Below are 11,633 nucleotides of genomic sequence, written 5' to 3' on the forward strand. Positions count from 1 at the left end.
TCCACATTTCTGGGATGCTGAACCAACTTCTACACCTCTTACCCTGTCCTGCATAGCATACATGGTTCTCTTTCCCCTCATTTTATGCTTGCAGCAACTCTGCAAGGTAGCTAAGGGTAAGGTTATGTAGTGGCTGGCCCAAAGTCATCCAGGAGGAACTCCCTTCTCAAAGCCTCTTCTAATGACTTCCAGCAACCCGATAAAAACTCTCTGGTTTGCCCAGACATCTGGAGGTTTGTGAGTGAGCGGGTGCCTGTTTCTGTTTTAATTTACTACTAGTGGTTGTGGTTCTTCTTTTATTTTTGCACTGATTGCAAGCTACCCCAAGAATTGTGGTTAGTAGAGGATACTTGTCTAGCATCAGGCTTACTCCTGACCTGAACCAAGCTACTCCTTGTCTTCACTCAGGACTATGTCACCAAGATGGACCCTGCTCTCACACTGGGGCTCAGCATTGAGTCTGTCTATGGTTATAGCATCAGCCACATCAAGCGAGTCTTGGACACAGAGCCACCAGAAATGCCGCCTTGCCGACGGGGTGTGACCAGCATCGCTGTGACATTGAAAGGTACCACCACAGCTATCTTGACACACATTTATTACCAGTGATATGCCAAGCCACCTCTGCTTGATCCTTTGCTTCTATCTGGTTCAGTTCCAAGCAGGGTCGAAGGGCGGGGTAGAAAGCAACATGGACCTCTAAATTAGAGAGCCTCTGGAAAGCACTACTGAAGTCAGAAGAGGCAGTGGCGAGCTGCTAAATGCAGCACTGAAACCCTGGTCTTCCGTAAGTTACTGAACTACAGCTCCCATCATCCCTGGCCACTGGCCATGCTTGCTGGGGCTGATGGGACTTGTAGTTCAGCAAAACATCTGGTGGGCCAAAGGTTCCCCACATCTGCTGTAGGTGAAAACCTATGTTTGACTTTACTGAAAGGAATATATACTGCAATGTGGCTGCTAAAAATATTGAATGTGATCTTAGGCTGCGTTAATAGTGTCCAGATGACAAGACGTAATAGTTCTGCATCTTAAGTACATACTGTCCAGTTCTGGGCACCACACTGACAAATAGGGGAGCATTTCTGGAAGAGAGCAGACAGCATGGTGAGGGATCTGGAAACTTCAGTCTTTTGAGGAATTGTTGAAAGGGCTGGGTATATGTAGGGTATGACGATAAAAAGATATTAAGGAGAGACATGATTGCAGTCTTCAGATATCTGAGGTGAAGTAAAAGAGGAGCTGCAGCAATTCTTTTTCTCCCTTGCTCCATAGGCAGCAGATTTCAGCTAAACATTAGGAGAAACTTACTAATGGTAATCCCCCCCCCACTCTGAACAGACTGTCTTTGGAGATAGTGGGCTCTCCGTTTACTGGAGGCTTTTAAGCTGAAGCTGGGATGCTATCAGTTAGGTCTGCTGTAGCTGTATCCTGCATACAGCAAGGGGTTGAACCGCATGACCTCTTAGGTCCCTTTTAACTAAGATGGTTATAAATATTATTCCTGTAGTTCTGATACAGAGTTGAAATATTGGTGCCGTATCCCATTTCAGACTCTTTATCTAAACCATAATTTAGATTATTAGGATCAAACAGCGGTGAACTTTGCACATTCTCCACTTTTACATCTTTGTATTGAAAAGGAGAAGGAGATATAATTTTCTCCTTAAAACACACCCCAGTTCCGTTCTTCTACCAACTGTGGTTTGTTCTAACAAAACTTAGTTAAAACAAACCTCCTGGCTTTCAAACTTAGGTCGGAACAAATCTCCCAGACCAGAGAGATAGATATCAGACTGCTATACATGAAGTAGTGATATATTTACTCAAGAAGAAACAGTGTCCCCACATCATGAAAAGGCTGGGGAGGATTTCTTTTGGAGGAAAGAGCCTACCATGGCGGAAAAGGGAACCACAAATGTTATTAAAGTCCTGAGTGTGAGAGGGGAGGCATTTCAATAGCTGCATTCTTCTACACAGGTTTGAAAGAGAAGTGTGTGGACAGCTTGGTGTTTGAGACCCTTATCCCCAAGCCCATGATGCAGCACTACATAAGCCTTCTGCTCAAGCACCGCCGCCTTATCCTTTCTGGGCCAAGTGGAACTGGCAAAACCTACCTAACGAATCGTCTGGCTGAGTATTTGGTGGAGCGCTCAGGCCGCGAAGTCACTGAGGGCATTGTCAACACTTTCAACATGCACCAGCAGTCATGCAAGGTGTGAAACTCCTTGCCTGGGACTGTCTACTCGGGAATTTCTGCACTTCCGCGTTCTCTGAGCCCTAGCACAGCCCTGCTTGATTACCTTCATTCCTAAGTCACAGACTCCTTGTAATTTCAGGTGGAAGAACTTTAGGCATACTAGTTGCAATCCTTGATCCCCCAACACAACTCTACATATCTACCCAGAACCCTGTGAGTTCAGTGGAACTTACTCCCTAGTAAGTAGGTATTACGATAGCAGGTATAAGAGGAATTAAACATAGTGCTAAGCACTTCTTCAGCATGAGCATTTCTGCTTGCCTGGTGGAATTTTCTACCCTCTGCTCCACCCACACACTGTTCTGTGGGTTCTCACAATCCCCCTCCCCAAAGCCTTTTGGGGGGAGCCCCTTTGTGCTAGTAGAAGTCCTTGCATGGTCTTCCACAGACAAGGCTTATCCCTCCCATATTCTTCATCACCAGCCTTTTGCCAATGTGGCCCTCCAATCCAAACTAGCCATCCTCAATTCTAAGCCCAGTTCTCAGCCAGGGGAAATCACTATTCCTTATATCCTTGCATTTCTTCTTATACTAATATGTAGTGTGTGTGTGTGTGTGTGTGTGTGTGTGTGTGTGTATTCTACACGCTGATACAGTGACTTCCATTTTGCATCTTTCTTTACCAGGACCTACAGCTTTACCTCTCCAATCTGGCCAATCAGATTGATCGGGAAACAGGGATAGATGTACCATTGGTCATCCTTCTTGATGACCTCAGTGAGCCTGGCTCTATCAGTGAGCTTGTCAATGGAGCACTCACCTGCAAGTACCACAAATGGTGAGAGGCTGATTTACAGTACTATCGCATTTGACTCCCACCTCTTAATATCAATCTTACACTCAAGGAACCAGGGGTGACTAACCTTTTCTGGGTCAAGGGCTGCTTTATCTCATGGTCAGCCACCCAGGGGTTGCATGTTGAAGTGGGTATAGCAAAAGTGGGTGAAGTTGCTTTCCAAAGGACAATCCCATTAGCCTTTAATACACAATTTTCAATAGTTTATTATAAAATTGAGAAGAAAATAAAGTTTTTTTTATATTTGGTGTTTGTTTTTTTAAAAAAATATAGTTTGGAGAGTGGGGGATCTTGGGATGGCCCCAAAAACTCTTTGGCATCATGGTGGTGGGAGTAATCAGTTAAAATTTTGTTTACATTGGGGGGGGTGAATATTAAAAATGAAAACGGAATTGGAAGGAGAGGGACAAACCTTATTTGCATTGGAGGAACCATGGGAGCAGTCATTTTTTATTTTTTAAAAAAGAACTATAAATTTTTTTTGTTAAAGAGTGGCAAGTGTGGGGAGGCCACTAAAACCCTTCTTGGGATTTCCAGATACTGTGTTCTAACACGAGAGCACTGCTGAATCAGGTCAAAGGCATTTATGCTCTACAGCTCACAAGGTCTGGCAGATGGTGCGGTGCTGTGGTGCCCTGCTGTGTATATGGCTCTGCCTATCCTGCCACTCTCAGTGGGGCAGTTGTTGATGATGATATGGCTTTACTAGTGTCTCAGGCCTGCATCATAACTGTGTCTTGATTTCCCTACTAAGGAAGAGAACTTCTCCACCCCTTGTTCTATGGCATGGAGTGGCCAAACCCTGGCACAATTAATATTACTGTTATTTAATGGGCTTACATACCACTTTTTGTCACAAGTGATCTCAAAGCAATTTACATTTAAAAATAGGTCATATCACAAGTCAAGTCACAGGACACAATTCAGATAACATGTAGAAATGCCAGCATCATCAATATTAATAATTAAACCACACCAGCTCATGACAGCAGGTTGTGCATGAATGATGCAACAACATGGCTTAAGCAAATTATTTGGATCTCCACGGGATTGGACCTACCCACATGTAGTTGAGTCATTTAGATTTTATTTGTTTAGCTTTCAAATATTACATGCCTTCAAGCTCTTGATTTGGTCCCTGGAAGGCAGCGAATTCACAGTGAATAAGACAAAATTCATTTGAGTGATATGGATTTTAGCCGTAGCATCCCTGCAGGTTACTGAGCCTGCCTTTCCAGCATTCTTGTGTTGCTGCTCTCCAGCTCAGCTAAGAGCAGCACCATTCCAAGACCAAGGTGGCCATGTCTGCATTGTACTGTGCATGGGTGGAAAGTGGCCTTGCCAGAAAAGGCTGAGCAGTACTCTGCTATAAGCCCATCTTTTCTTTGGCCAGAGAGAAGTGTGTACCCCATTACCAAGAATTTCTGGGCCAGGGAAAAAGCTTCAGATGATATTAAGGGCACAGCCAAGTTTTATTACACATTCAGATTTTTATATTCCACCTTTGTAGGAAAAGTGCATACTGCAGGAAGCTTGCAGAATTCTAGGCTGGATGAGCTGATTCAGCAGAGCTCTTCTTATGTTCTTAATATCCTAAATATAGGACTGTCATCATATCAGCTTTTGGTACATGCCTGAATCTCAGCACAGCCCTTGTTCTTATTAGCAAAACTTCCTTCCATTTAACTCCCCCCCCCTCCATAGCTCTGTTCTACTGTCTCTTACAGAGTGGGGGGGTGGGGGGGAATTGATATGAGCAAGAGACATTTTGTTAGTCATAGTCAAAACCACTTCTGGATGTGAGGCAGGCACTATGTTGAGAGCTGGGGAGTGACGGAGTAATCAGCTTCCAGGCATTCCCCCTGTTAGGATACATCATCTCTGATAGAGCTGCTGTTCTCTCTCCCACCAGCCCCTATATCATCGGGACAACCAACCAGCCTGTGAAGATGACTCCAAATCATGGCCTTCATCTCAGCTTCAGGTAAGGGCAGCAATGATGATCCCAATGGAGGAGGCAGGATTGTGCTGGGCTTTGAAATAGCATCTCCTCTGTTGTCACCTGACAGTTCCAGAAGCTGTTATTCTGCTATGGGAAGGACTATATATAATCCCTATCATTACTAACCTGTCATCTTAATGCTACAGGATGCTGACATTCTCTAATAACGTGGAGCCAGCCAATGGCTTCCTGGTGCGCTATCTACGCCGGAAGCTGCTTGAGTCTGACAGCGATGTCAATGCCAACCGGGAGGAGTTGCTGCGTGTGCTGGACTGGGTGCCCAAGCTCTGGTACCATTTGCACACCTTCCTGGAGAAGCACAGCACCTCTGACTTCCTCATTGGTAAGTGGTGGATTGAGCTATGCTGGCTAGAGATACTGTCAGGAACAAAGATTGCCATTCAGGAAACAGGGGAGGGATGTTGAATGTTGTTGTTGGTCAACTAATGGAGGGATTCCAGGGCTCAAGGCTGCATGAAAGCTACAACCTGTCTTTTGGCGTGCTTGCCATTTATTCCTAGTAAATTAGGTGTTTGCTTTTCTCCCACCATTGAGTAATCAGTCTGTATATACTCAGAGGCACTCTCAATTGTTAGTTCAATTTTGCCATTGCAGAATAATTGCTTGATTTCCTTATGCCAGCATAGGACCACTGGCTGGACTGTGGTTCCACCCGTTTGATAAAGGTAGGAGTCAAAATTTAGGAAGTAGGCAGCTTCCTCTTCAGTTTAATGGTTTTAATTTTCTGGCTCCAATTAAGCCCTGCTTTCTGCTACATGTTTAACAGCCAAATACCAAAAGTTCTCTTCAGTATTTCAGATGCAGATCAGATCCAAGGTACGGATTGTTCAATAGTTTAGTCATTCCTTTTGGGTTGTTGGTTCCTCTGCCTGCTTCAGAGCCTTGTTTGATTAACCCCTGGAAAGTGACAGCAATTAGGGAATGTACTGATGTATTGAATTGGTATCCTGCTTTTCCTACACGCAGCTCAGTGTGGCAGAGATGAGGTTGTCCTCACAGTCTTCTGATTAAGTTTGCTAGACTAAGATATAGTGACTTGAACCGGACCAGTAAACCTACTGGTGCAAGTCTAGCAACCTATCCAATACACTTCACTGACTTACTGTATCTGGCATAACAGTAATCCTCTGAGCCAAAGAACATTGCATGGGATTGGTGTTCTTTTGTGGGCTACTAACTCATGCTCCCCATTTTCATTTTCCTTACCAGGTCCCTGTTTCTTCCTGTCATGCCCCATTGGTATTGAGGATTTCCGGACCTGGTTCATTGATCTGTGGAACAATTCCATCATCCCCTACCTTCAGGAGGGAGCAAAGGATGGGATCAAGGTACATTTACCCACACCCACATCCTCACTAGTAATGGTGACTGTGCCCTGCACCCATTTGCATGGGTGGATTGCTTAGTTAGAAGCTGCTCTGCTCGAAATTGTCCATCATCAAGTATCTTGCAGCAAAGCTGTTTCTTCAGATGTCTGAGCTTCCACCCACCCAAAAGATGGGGGGAAAGTGCATGTATATGTGGCTTGTTTCTCAATATTCTTTTGTGCCTATCCCCATTGCAGGTGCATGGGCAGAAAGCTGCCTGGGAAGATCCTGTGGAATGGGTGCGAGACACGTTGCCATGGCCATCGGCCCAACAAGACCAGTCAAAGCTCTATCACCTTCCCCCACCCAGTGTGGGGCCCCACAGCACTGTCTCACCCCCAGAGGAGCGGAGTGGCAAGGATACTACACCCAACTCTCTGGAATCAGACCCCTTGGTATGTCTTCAGGCTGCAAAGGGGGACTGCTGCCAAACAAGAGGCTTTTGAAGGCTGGCTCTCTTTGGCACGAGGGAATTAAGTTGGGACCACAATCCATCTGTTGGATGAGTGGCTAAACTCTTTCTGTGACATGGCATACCTTGCCAACCATTGCTTTGTCACAACAATTGTAGCAGGCACCTTGGTTACTGGAATACAGTTCCTTGACACCAGAGGTTGCTGGATCCTACAGTAGGCTGCGTTTCCTGAGGGTTAGGGGCTTAGCCAAACAAGTACCATATGACAGCTTTCCAATGACTATGAAACAACACTCCTGTGCCAGTTTGCCTTTAGGAGGAAGTAGAAAAGCAGTGAATCTCCCCTTCTCACTTGGAAATCTCCCCTTCTTAGCTTTTGAACACTGTTCTGTAGAACTGTATGTTCCTACTAATCAGGACATTGCCCCGCCTTGCAAAAGGATTTCCCCTGCTTTTTATGTTTGTAGGACCCCCTCAAATAATTCAGTGCATTGTGTTTTTTGCAGTATAGTTTTTGAGGCATAAACAAGCCAGGTTTTCTGCCCAACTAAGGAATATGCATTCTCCCTGCCCTCCCTCAACCAAGCATAGCAATCTCTAGGCCTTCCCTTGATAAGATGCATCGGGAGCCAGGATAGAATTATCATATGTATGAGTTGCATACATTGAAACTAGTCCTTGGTGTTCTTTCTCCAATCTCAGAAGTCTGGCTGAGCAGTGCTGAGTTAACCCCTCCACTGGCTTATATCATTTCCCATATACCCAGAGGGGTGGGTGTATTGGAAGCTTCAAACGTACTGGGAACACCAGAGCCCATTCTAGGTTTCATCAGCTGACCTGCAGCAAGTCTTCCCATCTCACTGTGCATCCAGCGTGTCCAATGTGTCTCACTGTGTGTCCAGCAAAATCCACTGGGACAATTGTATTGTAACGGAATAAAAACTCTTCTCTGCAGTGCATTGGCGACCTCTGTAGGTTACCAATGCAGCATTGGTGACCTCTTTAGCAAGCATAAACACCCTTCACAAGATAGAAGAGCCTTAAAATGACTGTGCTGGGCAGCACTGCAAGGAAGTGGCCACAGGATGGCATGATAAGTGTAAACCAGAGAAAGAAGCTGCCTCTACATACTGAATGAAATAGCTACATGGGATAGTTTTTAGCTTTGCTGGTGCACGTACACAATGCAGCAATGACAGCATATATTCCTTTGTAAGTCATGAGGAAAACCGCTGTGTAGTATATGAGTAGTCTTGAAATCTACAACTTGGGAACCACATTCCTAGCAGCTTCGTACTGAGGGATATTGGTGCAGCTATGTGTAGGAAATCTAGGATGGGCTATGTTGGGAATCTAAGGTGAGATATCCATGCAGTGAAAGTTGCTGCACACAGAAGCAGCTTAAGATACAAATAATTTACTGTTGCAGAAGATAAGGCTCAGTAAAACAGTTCTGGACATAGATATATACAGGTTGTAGGCTTTTGCAGATACAGACATATACAGATTCATACATGTATAAAGTGTCTCCATTGCTCCAAATAAACTTCAGCAGTTCAGAACAGGACAAGTGACTCCAACAGACTGATGACTCAAAGACAGTCTTAACTGCAGACTAACAAATACTACTAAGTTACAGATAGGTAGCCGTGTTGGTCTGCCATAGTCAAAATAAAAAATTCCTTCCAGTAGCACCTTAAAGACCAACTAAGTTAGTTCTTGGTATGAGCTTTCGTGTGCATCTGAAGAAGTGTGCATGCACACGAAAGCTCATACCAAGAACTAACTTAGTTGGTCTTTAAGGTGCTACTGGAAGGTATAAATACTACTAAGTTGACATGCATTAATCACAGATATAGTTGGGTCATTGGGGCCGTTAACATAGCAACTGGCTTGGCTGACCTTATACTTGCGATTAGTTAATTGATGGGGTGACTTACACTCATGAAGAAAATTATCCCCTTCCCATGCCTAGTTACTCCAACAGACTGATAATAGGGGAGAGGCTTAGTTTGGGTTTGGACTGTGTTAGCTAGTACATGCTCTCGTAACATCTCTGGCTGGTCTGTCTTCTGAAGGCCAAGTTCTGTCTTGGAAGGCATATGCAGTTTTATGGGCTTCTTTCTCCAGGGAGGCTTGCCAGGCACCTATGTTAATGTGTTTTTTGGTGCCAGGCAAATAGCCTTTTACGTCCTCAAGCTTTTAACATCTGATGAGCCTCCAGTATCTGCCTTTATTGCTGTTATTTTCTGCTATTCTTTACTTATTGATTTGTTTTAATGGTTTTGTTGTTCGTAGCTTGTTAACTATCCTGGCAATGCTTACTGAAGGACAGCATACAAATTTGCAAAGTAAATAAAATGAAAGTATGCAACTGATTTGTGGAGGTTGCAGCTATGACTCATCCCACCCACCCCTAATTGGCTTTAATTCATTAGATGTGTTCTTTCTTTTAAGCATAGTCCCCACCCTCTGGGGATAACCATCAAAGCCCTCTCACATTATGAAGTTGAACATGGTTATCTACTCACAATCTACTCAGAAGTAAGGCCCATTAGATTCCATGGGCAGTATCCAACTAATGTGTTCCATCAACGCAATGAAAGCTTTGCCTGTGTACCTCCTAAATGTGTTTTAGGAGTTTCCTCAATCCTCTGGAGCAGATTTGGGGAGCATCCAGGATGGAACGGTGGGTTCCATTTGAAATGATGGAACTCATCAGTTGGATACTGGCCCATCAGACTGACTCCTAGGTTGAGTGAGTATAGGGTAACAGCGTGAAACTGTAAACAACACTTTTTTCTCTGTAAGTAGTGCACCTTTAAGTAATCATAGCAAGTTGTGTCTGACCTCCTGTATGTAGCAGGACATCTGAACCATTGTCTTCTGCCTTGGGCAGAACATCTCATCTTAACTGGAACACAGATGATAAGTCTTTATCTGGGTTTACTACCTTGGAATCCTGATCCCCAATTATTCTTTCCATATTCCTCTGGAGTGCTCAACCAGGGTATGGGGTAGCTTGTTCTCAGGCGCAGACTGCACTGCTTTTGCAGAGCTATGTGTATAAAAGGGGGAAAGGTCATTACTCAGCAGTAGAGCAGAAGGTCCCAATCTCAATCCCTGGTGTCTTGAGGTAGGGCTGGGAAGGACCCCTCTCTGTAGATAGTACTGAGCTAAATGGATCTGAATTCATCATCATCATCATCATCATCATCATCATTATTACCACCACCATATTTTATTATGGTGCCATTACCTGCCATTCGCCCTAAGGTCCCAGGGAAAATTACAACACTAAAGCACAATATTAAAAACAGTTTAAAACAATGGGCAATCATTAAAACACAGTGGGTCCTAAAAATATACACAACAGCTTTCTATGTTCCTTTTTAAAAACCTTGGGGATACTTTAGCTTCTTGCTTTTTTCCCCCATGCAGATGGCGATGTTGCTGAAGCTCCAGGAAGCAGCCAACTATATTGAGTCTCCCGACCGAGAAACCCTGGACCCCAATGTGCAGTCGACACTCTAAAGGTGACTGGATCAGGATGGGACGGAGACTGGAGTGAGCTGGTCTCGGCTGCCTTCGCTCCTCGTTCTTCTTTGTTTTCTTTTGTATCTGGAACCTGTGGTTTGGAACAGAACACCACAGATGGACGATGGAGGAGGCCGCTTGACCCTCCGCTGCAAGATACTGCTCCCCCACCCCCCAATGAGTTTGGTGGTAGGAGAATGATGATTTTTATTCTTAGGCTTTTTGCCTCTATCATAAACTCCTGGGCTTTGCAGTATGGCTGGGTGGGTGGCGGTGGTGGGACATTACTAAATCCCTCGGATCCAGGGTTCCCAGCATTGGAGTTCCTGTGTAGGGTAAAGACTCGAGACCTTGTGGAACTGGCCACTGCATTGTTTGCAGGGCAATGCCAGCGGGCAGGGCAACAGACAAGTTTGTGGTTCCCTAACATGAGGATCTTTTTATATAAAAAAGTAAAGAAAAGCAAAAACCCAGAAAGGAACCTGGAAGTATCTGAGTAGAAGAGTCGCCGCTGCAGCAATCCAGCTGTTGCCGTAACTGTTTCCCCTCCGGATGCTTCCCTACCACAACAAACATAGGCAAAGGCCTAGGACTGTTAACTCTGTCTTTGTACCCTCCTTATTTAATCTGCATGATCGTCCTTTTACATTCAGACTTCCAATAAACTCTGCATTGTTTTCCCCCCCTTTTATTTTATTTTGGTTAAGCTGGGCCATTCCTTTTTGGGTTTTTTTGGTTCTAGGAATTCTGTTTCGGTTTTTAATCACCTGGTACTAGTTTCGCAGGGAGGAGCCACTTGGTTTCTTAGAGGGGTTTTTGTTTTATTTTGGTTTGGTTTTTGTTCAATTCACCTTTTCTCTGTTCTACCACTCTGTAAATTCCATCACAGTGGTCCCTCCAAACTGAAATTGGTGCTGACTGGATGACCTCCAGTAACCAAACTCGCCTTGTGGGTCCTTGCAGCTTGCATCAGATGCACACAGGGTTGAATCAGCAGCACAGCCTTCTCAAAGATGCACAACCTGCTGGGTGGGCTCCCCTTCCTGTCCCCTTCTTTTATCATTCCATTCCTGAAAGCACAAGAGGCCTACCAGACTGGGACCAAAGAAAGAGCAGTGGGGCAGAGGATGCTCTGCTGTGGTCCTCACTTGCGCAGCAAAACCAACAAATGCCTCCAGAGCTAAAGATGTCTCCCAACTTTGCCCAAATACTGACCTTTCCTCTGCTCACCTTGC

General features: G+C 44.8%; 1 protein-coding gene across 19 annotated transcripts in view; it reads left to right on the top strand.

Moving 5' to 3' along the window:
* NAV1 (neuron navigator 1) overlaps nucleotides 1-11,078 on the top strand; it is a 267,596-nt gene extending 256,518 nt beyond the window's left edge. For all 19 annotated transcript variants that reach the window (XM_083508512.1, XM_083508528.1, XM_083508514.1 and 16 more), the window contains 8 exons: nucleotides 409-568; nucleotides 1,981-2,216; nucleotides 2,887-3,038; nucleotides 4,969-5,040; nucleotides 5,205-5,401; nucleotides 6,289-6,407; nucleotides 6,644-6,841; nucleotides 10,303-11,078. In XM_083508512.1, coding sequence (XP_083364638.1) covers nucleotides 409-568; nucleotides 1,981-2,216; nucleotides 2,887-3,038; nucleotides 4,969-5,040; nucleotides 5,205-5,401; nucleotides 6,289-6,407; nucleotides 6,644-6,841; nucleotides 10,303-10,395 — 1,227 coding nt within the window. In that variant the 3' untranslated portion in view covers nucleotides 10,396-11,078. The remainder of the gene's footprint in view (nucleotides 1-408; nucleotides 569-1,980; nucleotides 2,217-2,886; nucleotides 3,039-4,968; nucleotides 5,041-5,204; nucleotides 5,402-6,288; nucleotides 6,408-6,643; nucleotides 6,842-10,302) is intronic.
* Nucleotides 11,079-11,633: the final 555 nt, after the last annotated feature.

Source organism: Podarcis liolepis (assembly GCF_965112155.1).
Source record: "Podarcis liolepis genome assembly, chromosome: 6".
NCBI classification, from domain to species: Eukaryota; Metazoa; Chordata; class Lepidosauria; order Squamata; family Lacertidae; genus Podarcis; species Podarcis liolepis.